Consider the following 18,262-nt stretch of genomic DNA (forward strand, 5'->3'; position numbering starts at 1 on the left):
CATATGGCTGTGGATGGAAAACACATGACTCACAAGAGAAAACAGATTCTTAAAAACAAAACCAAACCAACAAACAAAAAAGCAGCCAGTGAAAAGAAAGGCATAAAACTTTTCCTCTTTACTGTACACATAATTATCTAGGTAGAAAATCCCAAGCAATCTACAAAAAAGCTTCCAGAACTGGGAAGTAAATTCAGCAAGATTTCAAGAAATATCCAAAATCAAAACATAAAAGGCAAGTGCACTGCTAGATAGTAGCAATGAATATGTGAAAACCAAAATTAAAAAGACAATACCATTTATAATTGTTCCAAAGAAAATTAAATATTTAGGTATGCAATTAGTAAAACATGTACAGGATCAGTATGCTGAAAATTACAAAATTCTATTGAAGAAAATCAAAGATGAGCTTAATAAGTAGAGAGACATACCATGTTCATAGATTGGAAGACTCAAAATAATAAAGAGGTCAATCCTCCCAAACTATAGTATTAAAGTAATTGTTATCAAAATCTCAACAAGATTTTTCTTTAGACATAGACAAGCTTATTTAAACATTTATATGGAAAGGCACAAACTCTAGAATATCTAAAACAATCTTGACAAGGAAAAATAAATTGGGAGGAATTTATCTGATAGTAAAGCCTATCACATAGCTTCAGTAATAAAGATAATGTGGTATTGGTGGAGGAAAAAACATATAGATCGAACAGAATAAAGAACCTCAAAATAGACCCATCCAAGTACAATCAACTGATTTTTGACCAAGGTATAAAAGTAATTCAATGGAGGAAGAATAGCCTTTTCAATAAATGGTGTTGAAGCAATTGGATATCCTTAGATCGAAAAACAAAAAAGAACACTGATCTAAACGTACAACATAAAACTATAATTTAAAAAAAAGAGAAAATCTATACCTATAGGTAGGCAAAAAGTTCTTAGACTTCACACCAAAATAATCAAAATAATCAAAATAATAATAATTGATAAATTAGACCTCATCAAGATTAAAAATATTTGCTCTGCAAAATATCCTATTTAAAGAGGATGAAAAGACAAGCTAGAGTCATGGGGAAAATATTCTCCAACCACATATCTGACAAAGGACACATATTTAGAATGGATTTTTTTTAACTCTGAAAACTCAACAGTAAAAAACTACTCCAATTTTAAAAACAAGCAAAAGACATGAACAGACACTTCACCAAAAATGGTATATGGATGGCAAATAAGAGAACATGAAAAAATGTTCAAAATGAGCCATCAAAATGGCTAAAATAAGAAAGTGACAACACCAAATTAAGGTAAGTATGTGGAGAAATTGGATTACTTACACATTTCTGGTGGGAATGTAAAATAGTACAGCTCCTCTGAAACAGCTCTGCAGTTTCTTTTAAAACTAAATATGCAATTACCATATGACCCAGTAATTATACACTTGGGTATTTATCCCAGAGAAATGAAAACTTTTATCCCAGAGAAAGTCACATGAAAACCAATGCACAAAATTGCATAACAGCTTTATTTATAATAGCAAAAACTAGAAACAGTAAGATGTTTCTCAATGGGTGAATGATTAAACAAACTGTGGTAAACCCATTACTGTGGAATACTATTCAGTGATGAAAAATGAACAAACTACTAATGTACACAACAACCTGGATGAATCTCCAGGGAATTATGCTGAGTAAAAAAAAGCCCATGCCAAAACATTACATACTATACAGTTCCATTTACATAATATTCTTAAAATGACAAGATTATAGAGCTGGAAAACAGATTAGTGATTGTCAGGAGTTATGAATGGTAGGGGTGAGTAAGAAGTAGATCAGATGTGCTTACAGAAAAATAATAGTAGGGGTCCTTGTGGTGATAGAACTGTTCTGCTCTGTAACTTGACTGTGATAGTGAATACATAAACCCACAAATGTGATAAAATTGTATGGAACTAAATACACACAAACTCCATATCTGCAAAATGTAACATTAGCATCACTAACACATATGTTTCAAAAAGCAACGACAAAAAGCCAGAAACCTGTACCATATTTTTCATTATTTACAAAAGGGTATCCATGAAGATTTTGCAATGTATCCTTTAAGAATGTTAAAGATCTACTATATAGTGATACTCTTACTTACTCAAGAGGAAATAAGAGAATTTTCTAGATAACAAAACCTCGTCTCTTAAAAGGGTACAATTTTTATTCTAATCATTTTTAATACTCATCTTTCTAAAACGTACTTCAAATCCTCTACTTTTTCAAGTGGAGGATAAAGAACATTATTTAACTTTTGCCTGAAGACACTGGAATACAACTGTGATCATCAGCTGTTACACTGTACTATAATATAGTGACGGCCTTGAGGGATCTTCTGATATGAAAAGCCACTTACCCATACACTAAATGGCCCAAAGTCTGCTTTCAGCTTGCCGATGCTGTCTTCTCCTTTATTATTCTACCAAGCAGCACTTAAAATAGTAGCATGTTAGAGCCGGGTGCAGTGGCTCACGCCTGTAATCCCAGCACTTTGGGAGGCCGAGGCAGGTGGATCACGAGGTCAGGAGATCGAGACCATCCTGCCTAACACGGTGAAACCCTGTCTCTACTAAAAATACAAAAAATTAGCCGGGTGTGGTGGCAGGCGCCTGCAGTCCCAGCTACTCGGGAGGCTGAGGCAGGAGAATGGCATGAACCTGGGAGGCGGAGCTTGCAGTGAGCAGAGACCACGCACCACTGCACTCCAGCTTGGGTAGCAGAGTGAGACTCCGTCTCAAAAAAAAAAAAAAAAATAGTAGCATGTTAGAGCCCAGAGAGACTTCTGAGATTGCCTAGTCCAAACCCTTCCAAACATGTTTCATTAATGGCAAAACATAGACTCAAAATAGAGACATCCCTTGCTCAGTATCACATAGCAAGTCAAGGACTATAACCCTAGTCTCCATGTGGTTCTCAGTTTGCTTGCCTCTAGCAGATACCCCTTTCCTATTTGCTGCTTTAAACTACAATGCTAGGGGGAAAACACACACAAACACACACACACACACACACACACACACACACACAGAAAGAAAATGAGGTTGTCAGAAATACGTATTAAATAAATAAGGCTTTTAAGTCAGTGAGTGCTGATGATAACCTCCTGTATAATGTAAAACTTTGTGACAACTATTTTGGCCCTAGCCCCTTTCATATAATTTCAAGTTTGTGAACATGATCCAAAAGATTAAGGATGCCAGTCTTGCTGGGGCTAAGTGAGATATTGTTAGTCCTATTTACCCATGTTGCCAGCACTTACTATAGATAGCCCTTACAAATGGATTTTCTGTACTTTCTCTACTTTCCTGATGTTCTCAAGGCTTTTCCTGCTTACTACTATGACATTAATAACCAGCTAACTTTTCCAAGTGAATTAAGACATATAAAACATTATCCCAGTTCACTTTATGCTCCACGCTCTAACTGGCAAGAGGAACATATAACAGAGTTCTATTTCGTTGTCTTCAAACAAACCTTCCACCAACAACCATTTAGTTTCTCACTTTGAGAAGTTATACAAATGAAACTGAAGAGATCAGGAACTGAAAATGAGATAATTTTCTTTGCACTCAAAATGTATCAACTCAGCCATTAGAAACTATTAACCTCAATTATCATAAAAAGTAATCAGTGGCCTTGAAGTAACAAAAGTATAATACCTCTCAGAAGGCCAGTGTGACTGTCACTATATTGTAGTCAAGTAATATAATATTCATGGGCACACAAAAGCACGTAAGAAAGTTACCAAATATTTATTCCTCATTTCGTTAAAGCATATGTTTTTTCAGTTGAAATCATCTTCCGTTTTAAATCTTTCAGCACTGGCTCTGAAGAATATCTAGTGAGCTGTACCTTTTCATACCAAATGGCATTTAGCATTATACAAATTATAATCTATACCAGACATTTCAAAGGCTGTGCTTTTACAGAAAATCACAGAACACAAACAGTATATTATGGGGAAAGAATGCTACTTACATGGAAGATATGAACATAGGTTAGGAAGTCAAGCACATGTTACCAAACTTTTCACAGGCTCATGCTTAACACTCTGCCACAACAATGATATGTAAGATGACAAAGCGTATCCTGAAGAATCTCTGGTGTATTGAATTTTAAGTTTTAATTACTATTAAAGTGCCTGACAGACTGATGTTCTAAGCCTCTGGACTCTATAACTACTTGAATGGCTTAACTATGTGATTATTACCTTTTAACCTGTCAATCATATATCATTTGAAAAAGTATACTAATCCAATTGTTTTTAAACAGTGAATCTCTCACTCAGAGGGAGATACTTAAAACATTACTTCCAACTGTTCTATCCTAATTTACCAAAATATGTACCCAAATATTATGCCCACAAAATTTATGTATTCAAAAATGATAATCTTCCATTTTGCTACACTGAGTATTATCTAAGAAAGATGATATAGTTGGAAGAACACTGGAGCAGTAGGAAAAACTCTGGAATTTAATCTTGAGCTCTACCACTCTGGAGCTTAAGTGCGGCCCTGCTGTTTACCAAGCCACGTGACCTTCTGCAACTACTTAATCTCCTTAAGTTCCATTGAGGATTCTGTAAAAAAAATCCAACTATTAATACTACTATCTGCCCTACCCTAGCAAAGAATTGTTTTAATGATCAAATGAGATAATATATTTAAAACGGCTTGGTAAATTCGGAGGCGTTAAGGTAAAATGTTATCATTATTACCTAAACAGAGAAAACTGAAAGTTCCATTTAAAAACAGGCAAAACCAGCATATTAACGTGACTTGTAGCAACCAATGCCACATAAATCTTTATTGTTGGCTTCTTCTAAAGAAGAGTGAAAAAGTCATTAATTTAGTTTACCTGCAGTAAATACTTTTCATACCTGGCATAACAAAATACTTCCACATGTTGAATAGTTTTGTCCTTCCTGCTAAGAGCAATGGCTTCTTCATTTTCAAGGATCTGGTCTTGCCACACTGGACTGTCACTTACAATGTCACTGTTTTCCTAAACAAAACACAGATAAGAAGTTTTAATCAAAGTGGGCAGTGTGAAACATGCAATTTTCTGAGAAAATTTACCTCTTGTCTAAATTCATGCTTATTTCATCTTACCAAAACTCAAAGGATATCACCTCAGAGTCACCAAAGAAAGTCCAACAAGTGTTTCAACTTCAAAGGAAGGGGAGAAAAACAATGTGTAAAATCTATACTATGAAAAACTAGATCTGATTTACAGATTTCTGTCAGGGTATATGAAATTTTGAAAAAGTCATTTGGACATGGCTGTTTGGACATTGCTTAAGAACTAGGACAACTAACCCTCTATCTGCTGAGAATCAAGTATATCTGTTATATACATTACTTATTAATAAAAACAGAGCCTTTTTTAAACATTTTTTGGTCAAAACAGCAGAGTTAAAATAACTTCGTTCTATTTATTTTCAGATATTTGAAGGTTGGTCGCTAGTCATATCAAATTTTGATTACATATAAAAGTACTTATGAAAAATATTCAGCCCAGTATAACTAAGGGCTTTATAATAATTAGTCCCTGAATACCTTAAAAAACAAGAAAGACAATAAAAAACAAGAATGTGTACTAAAGCATGTAAACTCTCACTAAGGGTTGAAAGTGGTCCGTTAAAATGTTCAGTAATTCCTAATTATATTTTATGGAGTATTTGAATACACAGTATTTTTGAAGGTGTCAAGATATACCTTTTTCAAATGTCAAGGATCAATTTTTAATCTGTTTAAAATTTTAAGCTGTTTAATACATATCTTTCTCAGAGAAAACTTTTTGAAACTGTATTATACATACTGAAGGAACTAGTAGGAAAATAGAATTACAATATCTTTTAAGTAAATTCATCTCAGAAAACTTTTAAACTTACAAATGTCATAAAGGCAATAAATATTTTTAAAAGGCTTTGTTGTCCTGAGTTTAACATTTTAAACTGAAGAAAAGTAGTGACATACAGCTCTTATTATCAAGTATAATATTAGATAGTACTAAACATCCAAACATAAGTAGAAGAGAAGGTGAAATACAAGATTTTTGAATGTGTAGACATGAGGTTACCAGCCTAAGAAAAGAACTGTGGACCAGGGAAAGGGAGTGGAGAGACAAAGACAGTGGCAGGGTCAAGATTCTGGAGTAAAACAATCATTAAAATAAACTAAACTTCAAGAAAAACATTTTTATTTGAATAAATAATAAACATTACCAAATTTATTTTTTTAAATTTCCATTCAGACTATTGGGGTATATTTTGTTATTGTTGTTTTGAGAATCTACACTACATTTTCTCATGGAAGTACTAAATATGCCTAAATATAAGGTGACCCTCACATACACTTCCCAAAAATAAGGTGCAAAAAAGAGTTTCTGATCAAAGTAAATACATGAATATTTAAGCACAGACTAAACAGTTAAATATCTACTTATTTACTCTCTTGACTTACACAGTTTGAATTATTATATGAAATGCTACTTTACAAATACTGCTTGTTTCTCTATACTCATTTCATGCAACAATATTCAAACTGAATTTTCACTGCATCTTCAATATCAGTGTCTTTGTCATCATGAGAGGCACTATTTGAGTCATGTATACTGATTAAGTCATGTACATTGATTAAATCAATCAATCAATGCAATGGTGCTTGGCACATGATAAATGCTTAACAAGTCTTAGCTAACTGAATACAATTTTCTGGACTACATCATCCTCCTTTCCAAACATCTAAATTCTTTTGCGATACAGCAGTTTCTGATCTTCTGTATGATGCTCTCAGCAGAAATTTCATTTCAAGCCACATGTACCAATCTGCATAAGAGTAGGACAGATTTTTTTAAATCTGTCTTATAAAAGTTGGCAAGCTCCATAACTGACTCTCCATATTATGCTATACGTGATCCCTAAACAGTTTCTTTATAATGGTATTCAACAGCTTAGTATTGAGATCCTACTCTTAGAAAAAAAATTACTGAATTCATACTAAATTTCTTTGATTTTTTCTTTTGGCTGATTGTGTCAGGTGACCTCTATAAAATACAAAATCACCACTGAGATCATTTCAAATTAATGTATATTCCCCAAATTGTTAGGTTTTTTCTTTTTTTCAAAAAAGGTTTTTGTTCAAAATATACTGACTCTAAGAGCAACCAGTAAATGTGAGATTTTATAAGGACTAGGATATTTTTTCTAAAGATGATTTTGGGGAAAAAATTATTATCTTATATTTGGGCACATAAATAATTAGGAAATAGTTATTAAGTACAAACAGTTTACTCTTCAACCAACATTTCTATTTCTATTTCTATTTATATATATATATATTTTTTTTTTTGTTTTTTTTGAGACAGAGTCTCACTCTGTTGCCCAGGCTGGAGTGCAAAGGTGCAGTCTCGGCTCACTGCAACCTCCACCTCCCAGGTTCAAGTGATTCTCCTGCCTCAGCCTCCTGAGTAGCTGGGACTACAGGCACGTGCCACCATGCCCAGCTAATTTTTGTATTTTTAGTAGAAATGGGATTTCGCCATGTTGGCCAGGCTGGTCTCGAACTCCTGACATCAGGTGATCCGCCCACCTTGGCCTCCCAAAGCGCTGGAATTACAGGCATGAGCCATCGCACCCGAGCTCTATTTATATTTAAAAAGGGATAAAGACATTGGGAAAATATTAGCTAAAAAGGTGACTTTACATATTTTTTGTAAAATAAGTGAATAAAAATAAAGAATCAATCCTGTATTACAGGTGAAGCTTAGGGTTTTCTTCAGTGCAGGGTTACTATGTAACATACAATAAAACAAAGCAAATTAAAAGGTCAGATACAAACTTTACCTGGTATTCCTTTAGCCAGGACAATAGTCCTGAAAAGCTAAAACTGGCCCAGTTTCCTCCATAGTAGCTTCTTCTGTAACAATTAAAAAAAAAAAAAAAGTAAAGAAAATGGTATAAAAATCAATTCACTGATCTTCATCAACAAACCATCTTTAACCCTTAAACTTACTTCACTTTTTAATATTACTGCCTCAAGAGTTCAAAAGTACACATAATTGGAAGGCTCACATAAGTGGAAGTGGTAGGCTAAAAGTGGGCCTCTCAGATCCCAAAAGAAATTTTTCATCACATAAGGAGTTAAAAAACATCTTTGGCTCCCTTAAAGCTTTCTCCACTGATTATGTGAACCGCCTGACATGGGCATTTAGCAGGTAACATGAATATATATGACTCTTGGGTTAACAAATGTGGCAAGGAAGAAAACCTTGATAGATCTCAAAGAAAGCTACTGAAAAACTGCTAAGTTTTCTGTAAGTACTTAAATCTCCTCCTCCTCCACCACCACCTCCGCCACCTCCACCACCACCACCACCAAACCCATCTCCAACACAAAACATACACATACACACAGACACACAATTGGCTACTCTAGATAAAGTGGAAGACCCTGTGCTATTCTTAGCCTTTAGGGCCAAAAATAAAAGGAGATACTGGGAAACAGTTATTCACATCACATCAAGATATTTGCAATAAGTATAATAGAAACAAAACTATCACTAATAACCGGGTGAGCTATTATTCTTCATTACTCAGTCCTGTGAAGATCGCTGTTTTGGACAACCCAGAGGTCTCCTAAATAGGTCAGGTAAACCTTGTAGACATTAGACCATTAAGTGGGGATTTTTTGCAACCAGAACTCTTTAATTCTTCACTGCATATTGGGGCTCCGGATCCTTGTAAAACGATTTGCACTTACTGACTCTGTATGATGAGCCCCCAAGTACACTTGATCCCACCTACAACACCCATTCTGGTTCTGGTTGGGAGGGATTCTTGGTTTTGTTTCCATTTTCATTTTTGCTTCTCTGTTTCTCTAATAAAATAAAAATCCATGAAAGGTTTTTAAACAATTAAACAAAAAATAAAACCTATAATGTGATATCTAAAATTACTCTTCCAGCCAGGCACAGTGGCACACACCTGTAATCCCAGCTACTTGGGAGGCTGAAGAGAGAGGAGTCCTTGAGCCCAGGAGTTCAATACCAGCCTGTGCAAAATAGCAAGACCCTATCATAAAATAAAATAATGAAATGAAATAAAATATAAAATAACTCTTCCATAATGCTACTGGAGATCATCTCCCAATTCTGATTCATGTTTCCTAAATCAACTGTCGACACAGGTCTGAAAAGTAAGCAGATTTTAGGCTCAAGCATTTTACCAAACAAATACTGCTTTTCTCTAACAGAAAAGGGTTAAATAAAATGCCTGTGAAAGTAGCTTTATTAATATAGATCATATCGTACTTACATCTGATGGTCTCTTCGGAAATAATGTAAATTCATACACTGTCCAGAATCTCCAATGGTCTTTAAAATTTAGCTAGAATTTCAGCTATAGTAGCAATTCTAGATGGTCACCCTTTACCAAAATGTTGGAATCAGGAAACCTACAAGCAGTGACCCCTTGCATCAGAGAGAACAGTGAAAGGAAGGAGAAGGTGGGTGATGGCAGGTATAGAGAAGACAGAGGAATGTTAGAATTTGAGGTTTTCCCATAGCAATTTATACTTCCATCCCTTTTACCTGAGAAGAATACAATTCTGCTATCTCTTCCCATCCTCCAAATATAATACTCAACAAAACTAGAAAATATCCTAGGTTTTGAAGGAGGGGAAAAAAACCTGAAACTACTGACACTATATTTATTTGTTGAGATATTTAGATTTATTTGCAATCAACATAAAGTCTTAAGTGAGCAGCACTGGCTAATGGGTGAAAGCTTCAAGATCAAAGTAAAATTTATTTGAATGGATATACCAATATATAAGTAATAAATATATATCAAAAATCTAACATTGGGGACAGACAAAAGTTTCTTTGGACACAAAAAGCAATTAAAACTATTGATAAATTAGGTTTCCTCAAAATGAAAAACTTCCCTAAAAAATAAATTATTTTAATAAATGAATGGGCCAGACACAAATATTCACAAAACATATCTAATAAAGGCTTGGTATTGATCGGGCACGGTGGTTCACGCCTGTAATCCTAGCACTTTGGGAGGCCGAGGTGGGCGGATCACCTGAGGTGAGGAGGTCGAGACTAGACTGGCCAAAATGGTGAAACCCCGTCTCTACTAAACAGAAAAAAATTAGCCGGGCGTAGTGGCACACACCTGTAGTCCCAGCTACTCAGGAGGCTGAGGTAGAAGAATTGCTTGAACCCAGGAGGCAGAGGCTGCAGTGAACCGAGATCATGCCACTGCACTCCAGCCTGGGTGACAAGAGCAAAACTCTGTCTCAAAAAAAAATAAAAAATAAAAAATAAAAATAAAACTTGTTATCCAGAATATATAAAGAACTCTTTCAACTTAATAAGACAGATATTAAAAGGTAAAAATGGGCAAAGGGTTTGAAGAGACACTTCACAAAAGAACATGGTTAATGAGCACATGAAAAAGTACGCAATATCATTAGGTAAGTGCATATTATAATAGCATTACAAATGAGCATATGAGATACCAGTACGTAGCCACCAAAATAATTAAAAAGATTGTCAATACCTGGTATTGATGTGGATGGCCAGAATGCTCATATATTTTGGTGAACATACAAAATGGTACAAGCACTTTCTAATATCTGGTAGTTTTTTAATAAATAAATATATACCCACCTTATGATCGAGTAATTTCAATTTCTAGGAAATTACACATGAGAAAAGCATATACTGACAAAAATACTTGTACAAGTCTTTCCACAGCAGCTTTATTAATAGCCCCAAACTGATAATAATCCAAGTATCCATCAACAGGAGAATGAATAAACAAACTGTCGTATATCCATAAAATGGGATACTATTCACCAATAGAAAGGAATAATCACCTGCTATATACAACATAAATGCATCTCAAAAGCATTATGCTGAGTGAAAGCCTTGGCCAAAGAGTACATACTATATGATACCATTTATATAAAATTATGGAAAAAGTTAATCTATGATGAAAAATATCACAAGACTGGGAGTGGGGTCAGGACTTGACTGTGACTTTCCAGGCAACCTGGCTAAAGAAGCTGCGACTCCAAAGAAGTGGGAGGTTAGACCCCCATACATACCCCTAGGAAAGGGGCTGAATTCAGAGGACTGGGCAGCAACAATCTGCAGGCCCCACTTCCATGGCACCTCACAGGATAAGAACCACTGGCTTGGAAGTCTAGCCAGCCAAAGGGAGCCGCATTGCACACCTCTCTGAGACAGAGCTCCCAGCGGGAGAGGCGGGCTGCCATTTTTGCTATTTGAGCAACTTAGTCTTTCCAGCCTTTGGACTTTGGAGACTCCAAGCCATCGCAGGTCAGACCCAGTCCCCCAAGCCCAGCACAGCGGCTCTACAAAAACGTGACCAGACTGCTTTTATAAGTGGTCCCCGATTCCATTCCTCCTCACTGGGTGGGATGTCCCAACTGGGACCAGCAGCCCCTGCCAGTGTTCTCTGGCCAAAAGAGATTTGAAACCTCCCTGGAAGGAAGCTCCCAGAGGGAGGGGTGGGCCACCATCTTTGCTCTTTGGATGACATAGCCATTCCAGCCTTCAGGCTTCGGAGAGTCCAAGCCAACCAGGGACGGAAGCGGTCCACCAGCACATCACAGCTACTCTACAAAAAGATGGCCAGACAGCATTTCTTAAGTGGAACCTCAATCCCATTCCTCCTCATGAGGCAGGACCTCCCAACCAAAGTCTCCAGCCATATTCTATAGGTGCCTTAAGGCTGGCAACAAGTCCACATCTTCCTCGGATGGATCTCCCAGAGGGAGGGGCAGGCCACCATCTTTGCTGCTTCACAACCTTCAATGTTGATATTTTGAGGTACTGGAAAATCCAAGGTCATTAGCAACTGGAGCAGGCACCCAGTATACCATAGCAGCCCTACAGAAAAGCAGCCAGACTGTTACATGGGAGCCTGTTCCCATAACTCCACACCAGGCAGGTCCTCCAGTCCTGGGTCACCAGCTACCCTCACCAGAGCTATTTAAGCCAGTAGCAGCTCGGCAACTCCCTGGACAGAGCCCCCAGGAGCAACTGAAAGCCTCTCTGCCACTGCCTCTGCAGCAGACTTCCCTTGCTACCCTTGGACTAACGAAGAAGCAAAGACCCTAAGTGCCTTACCCAAACCTCCAACTAACTGTAGTCAACAGAAAAAGGGGTCAGTCCATTTCCCATAGGTCACACCCACCCCCGACTGCTCGCCACTAGAGAACACCCAGGTTGGGCCCAGAGCACAGATCCTGAATCCTGGACTGCTCTCACTGAGCAACTGCTGACCTGCATCTCTCTGGGGTGGAGCCCCCAGGATACAAGTAAAAAACCCTTGGCCAAAATCACTACTAAGGTCCGTTACTCTGCTGCCTCCAAGTTGTGGAAAAAACATAAATGCTGAGATCACCCCAGAGTTTCAGTGGGCAGCCCAGGAGCACCAAGCTATGGTCTACAGCCAGCACTCAAGAGGGAGAGGAACCCACACTTTCAGAGCATTGATAGGGAACATGGCTGCAACTGTGAGGAAACATAGCGGAGGCACACAACCAAGCAAGAATCTATCAACTAAACAGTACACTTAAATGCCACCTACTGGATGACACGCCAAAGTTTCAAGACCAAAAATACTCACTAACATACGTACCTCTCTTAAACCAAAGACAAGAAGTCAGCTTCCAATAAAGACCCTGTACGAAGCCTCGGTCCTGTGAAAATAACCAGAAAAGAAGTCTACTGACTGTACTCACTCTACACTTTAGTTAAAGGAATACCCACAGGCAGATATGGGAAAGAATCAATGCACGAACTCGGGTAACTCAAATGGCCAGTGTTGTATGTCCTTCAAACAACCACACCAGTTCTCCAACAAGAGTTCTTGACCAGGCTAAGCCGCCTGAAATGACAGAAATGCAATTCAGAATATGGAAAGAAATGAAAATCTTTGAGATTCAGGAGGATGGAGAAACCCAACCCAAAGAAGCTAAGAATCACAATAAAATAATACAAGAGCTGAAGGATGAAACAGCTGGAAAAAAAAAAAAACTAACAAATCTGACAAAGCGGAATAACACAATACAAGGATATCACAATGCAATCACAAGTATTAACAGCAGAATAAACCAACCTGAGGGAAGAATCTCAGAACTTGAAAACTGGTTCTCTAAAATAAGACAGACAAAAATAAAAAAGAATAAAAAGATATAAACAATATGACTGAGAGGTATGGGATTCTGTAAACAGGCAAAATCTATAAATCACTGGCATCCCTGAAAGAGACAGGGGAAAAGCAAACAACTTGGAAAACATATTTCAGGATATCTTCCATGATAATTTTCCCAACCTTGCCAGAGAGGCCAACAGTCAAATACAGAAAATACATAAAACCCCTGCAAGATTCTACACAAGAATATCATCCCCAAAACACATAATCTTCAGATGTTCCAAGGGCAAAATGAAAGAAACAGCATTAAGTGCAGCTAGAGAGAAAGGGCACCCCATCAGGCTAAAAGTGGTCCTCTCAGCTGAAACCACCCAAGCAACAAAAGACTGGGAACCCATATTCAACATTCTTAAAGAAAAAGATTTGCAACCAAGAATGTCAATGAAGACAGGAAAAACTATTCAAAACATCCATGAATCCAGGAGTTGGCTTTTTGAAAAAATTAATAAGATAGATAGGATGTTAGCTAGACTTAAAGAAGAGAAGAAAGAAGACACAAATAAACACAATTACAAATGACAAAGGGAATGTTGCCACTGACCCTACAGAAATATAAATAACCATCAGAAGCTACTATTAACACCACTATGCATACAAACTAGAAAACATAAAAGAAATGGATAAACTCCTGGACACATACACCCTCCCAAGACTGAACTAGGAATAAACTGATTCTCTGAACAGACCAATAACAAGCTTTGAAATGGAATCAGAAATAAATAGCCTATCAACCAAAAAGGCCCAGGACCAGATGGATTCACAGCCGAATTCTACCAGATGCACAAAAGAAGAGCTGGTACCATTCCTACTGAAACTATTCCAAAAAAATGAGGGACTCCTCCCCAACTCATTCTATGAGGCCAGCATCATCCTGAAACAAAAACCTCGCAGGGATATAACAGAAAAAGAAAACTTCGGGCCAGTATCCTTGATTGAATATTGTTGCAAAAATCCTCAACAAAATACTTGCAAACGGAATCCAGCAGCAAATCAAAAGGCTAATTCACCACGATCAAGAAGGCTTCATCCCCAGGATGCAAGGTTACTTCAACATACATAAATCAATAAATGTGATTCATCACATAAACAGAACTGAAGACAAAAACCATGTTTATCTCAATAGATGCAAAAAAGACTTCTGATAAAATTCAACACTCATTCATGTTAAAAACTCTCAGCACACTAAGTATTAAAGGAATACATCTCAAAATAATAAGAACCATCTATGACAAACCCACAGACAACATCATGCTGAATGGGCTAAAGCTAGGATTCACCTTGAAAACTGGCACAAGACAAGAATGCCCTCTCTCACCACTCCTATTCAACATAGTATTGGAAGTCCTAGCCAGATCAATTAGGCAAGAGAAAGAGATAATGGGCATCCAAAAGAAAAAGAGGAAGTCAAACCGTCTTGGTTTGCAGACTATATGATTCTATATCTAGAAAACCCCAGTCTCGGCCCAAAAGCTCCTTCAGCTGATAAACAACTTCAGCAAAGTTTCAGGATACAAAACCAATGTTCAAAAATCCCTACCATTCCCATGCATCGATAATAGGCAAGCTAAGAGCCAAATCAGAAAGCCAATCTCATTCACAATTACCACAAAAAGAATAAAACACCTAGGAATACAGCTAACCAGGGAAGTAAAAGTTCTCTACAATAAGAATTAGAAACCACTGCTCAGAGAAATCAAAAGACACAAACAAATGTAAAAACATCCCATGCTCATGAATAGGAAGAATCAAAATTATTAAAATGGCCATACTGCCCAAAGCGATTTACAGATTAAATGCAATCCCTATCAAACTACCAACAACACTGTTTACAGAACTAGAAAAGACTACTTTAAAATTTATATGTAACCAAAAAATACCCAAATAGCCAAGGCAATCCTAAGCAAAAAGAACAAAGCTGGAGGCATCACGTTACCAGATTTCAAACTATACTACAAGGCTACAGTGACCAAAACAGTATGGTACTGGTACAAAACCAGGTACATAGACCAATGGAACTGAATAGAGAGCCCAGAAATAAGGTTGCCCACCTATGACCACCTGATCTTCGACAAAGCTGACAAAAACAAGCAATGGGGAAAAGACTCCCTATTCAATAAATGGTGCTGGGATAACAGGCTAGCCATATGTAGAAGACTGTTATCTGGAGCCCTTCCTTATACCATATACAAAAATCAACTCAAGATGGATTAAAGACTTAAATGCAAAACCCAAAACTATTAAATTGTTGGAAGACTACCTAGGCAATACCATCCTGGACACAGGAATGGGCAAAGATTTCATAACAAAGATACCAAAAGCAATCACAACAAAAGCAAAAATTGACAAGTGGAATCTAATTAAACTTCAGAGTTTCTGCACAGCAAAAGAAACTGTCAACAGAGTAAACACACAACCTACAGAATGGGAGAAAATTTTTGCAAACCATGCATCTGACAAGGGTCTAATATCCAACATCTAAAAAGAACTTCAACAAATTTACAAGAGAAAAACAATCCCATTAAAAAGTGGACAAAGTACATGAACACTTTTCAAAAGAAAACATACATGTAGTCAATAGCATATGGAAAAAAAACTCAATATGACTAATCAGTAGAGAAATGAAAATCAAAACCACAATGAGATACCATCTCACACTAGTCAAAATGGCCATTACTAAAAAGTGAAAAAATAACAGATGCTGGCAAGGTTGCAGAGAAAAGGGAACACTTGTACACTGTTGGTGGAAGTGTAAATTTAACCACTGTGGAAAGCATTAGGGCAATTCTTCAAAGAGCTAAAAGCAGAGCTACCATCCAATCCAGCAATCCCAGTAGTGGGTATATACCCAAAGGAATATAAATAATTCTACCATAAAGACACATGCATGCAAATGTTCACTGTAGCACTATTCCCAATAGCTAAGACATAGAATCAACTTAAACGTGCATCAATGACGGACTGGATAAAGAAAATGTGGTACATATACACCATGGAATACTATGCAGCCATAAAAAAGAACAAGATTGTGTCTTTTGTGGGAACACAGATGGAGCTGGAGGTTATTATCCTTAGCAAACAAACGCAGAAACAGAAAACCAAATACCAAGTGTTTTCACTTATAAGTGGGAGCTAAATCATGAGAACTTATGAACACAAAGAAGGCAAGAGCAAACACTGGAGTCTACTTGAGGGTGAGAGGAGGAAGAGAAGCAGAAAATATAACTTTTGGATACTGTGCTTAATACCTGGTTGCTGAGATAATGAGTACAACGAACCCCCATCACACGAGTTTACCTATGTAACAAACCTTCACATGTACCTGCAGACATAAAAGTTTTAAAAAAATTGTAGAAAACATGGTTGTAATCTTTTGAAAGCTTCGCATAGCTTATTCAGAGTGCCACCTAAGGTTTTCCAGAAACAATAAGGAAATAAGTTATACAACCCTCCCTTAACACTAATCAAGAAGATAATAGAAAAAAATAGTACTGAAACTAAATCAAGATCTTTCTCATCCTTCATATGGTGTTTAATGTTAAAGCAATATCAGTTTGCTTAACATCTCTTAACAGAAAAGCAATACTACAGGTAGACTCAAAGAAAGTTGAACTATATGAGAAGGCTGAGCATTAAACCCATTAAGTGGAGCTTATTAATTAAATCCTAACAATCTTCTTTTCCATTGTGCATCATAATTACAATTCAGTGTTGAATATTCAGCAGCAGGCATAGCTAAATGCTAATAAACTACATATTGTATTGTGAAATGGCTTCTGTAAGCAAGTCCAAGAACAGTAACAAAAGATGAAGCTACTGACATTCAAGCATATTCATCTGGGAACCATTCTAATTATTAAGAAATTAGGAGTTGAAAATGTTTTCAGGCAGGTAGCTAATGGGATCCAAGGTTGCTCGATGGGAACAAGAGCAGCATAGCTCAACCTCAGACTGTCCTATTATTCATTCACTGCTCTTACAATTCCTTTTCCTAGAGTAGTAGTAATACCATCTTCCATTGACAGCAGTTTTAATTTCCCAACTTGTTTTTACAACTATTCTCTCATAGATTCTTCTGGCAATCTTGTGAGGCAGATAGAAAGGGTGTTATTTCATAGATGAGGACACTACGACTTGTCTGTGTAGAGTTTAGTCACTAGTCAGGGCCACACAGTTACAATTTGCAGAACTGCAATTGAAACTCAGTTCTCCTGAACTCTAATCCTGTCCATTACAACATACAAATTCCCAAACTTTTAAGCTGGCTAGCACCATTTAGTCCACAAGATATAATGGTAGCTGTGGTTCAATAAAGTCAAACACTTAATTGAGTAGTGCCTGGTCCTGATTACTAAATTAACCTTTTCTAAAATGTACCCCATCAAAATGAGCTATTATTAATAGGTCTCCCAAGAAAAAAAAATGCACAGTGACAAAATAAACTTGGAAAATGCTAGGTTGAAAAATTTAAACAACAGCAACAAAAAAAGGTTTGTTTATATGATGGCTTCTCAGCACGATTAAATATGTTAATGTCTGTTATAGCTCTCCAAGAGGGAATTATAGCAGTAGGCAGAATTTCTCAAATTCAGTTAACCAACAAACATGTTTTTTTTTTTTTAAAGTATATTAAAGGATTAGGGCTTAATAGAGCATCTGTTGAGAAACGCTGGCTTAATCCATGTTAAGTAGAACAACAAAAATAGGTTACTAAATACGTTGAGTTTGGCATTTTATATTCACTATTCTCACAAGAATCCAGAGATTGGTGCTACAATTATCCCCATTTTACAATTAGGGAGAAAACAACAACAACTGTGAAGCTGAATATTGTCTAACTCTCTCAGCTAGGAAATGGCAAAACCCAGATTTAAGACCAGGGACAATCAGGCACCAAAGCCTCTGCTCTTTCCACTAAATACACTGTCTCCTATAATTTACAAGATTAGAATATTTAAATTATAAA

General features: G+C 36.7%; 1 protein-coding gene across 5 annotated transcripts in view; it reads right to left on the reverse strand.

Annotated features, from left to right (window-relative positions):
• CHM (CHM Rab escort protein) overlaps positions 1 to 18,262 on the reverse strand; it is a 187,413-nt gene that overhangs the window by 112,950 nt on the left and 56,201 nt on the right. For 4 of the 5 annotated variants that reach the window (XM_003824441.6, XM_024927340.4, XM_034950572.3 and 1 more), the window contains exons 3-4: positions 7,888 to 7,960; positions 4,921 to 5,045 (exon numbers count right to left, since the gene is read on the reverse strand). The exons of the other annotated variant lie outside the window; for it this stretch is intronic. In XM_003824441.6, coding sequence (XP_003824489.1) covers positions 4,921 to 5,045; positions 7,888 to 7,960 — 198 coding nt within the window. The remainder of the gene's footprint in view (positions 1 to 4,920; positions 5,046 to 7,887; positions 7,961 to 18,262) is intronic. 5 annotated transcript variants of the gene reach the window in all.

Source organism: Pan paniscus, chromosome X (genome assembly GCF_029289425.2).
Source record: "Pan paniscus chromosome X, NHGRI_mPanPan1-v2.0_pri, whole genome shotgun sequence".
Lineage (NCBI taxonomy): Eukaryota > Metazoa > Chordata > Mammalia > Primates > Hominidae > Pan > Pan paniscus.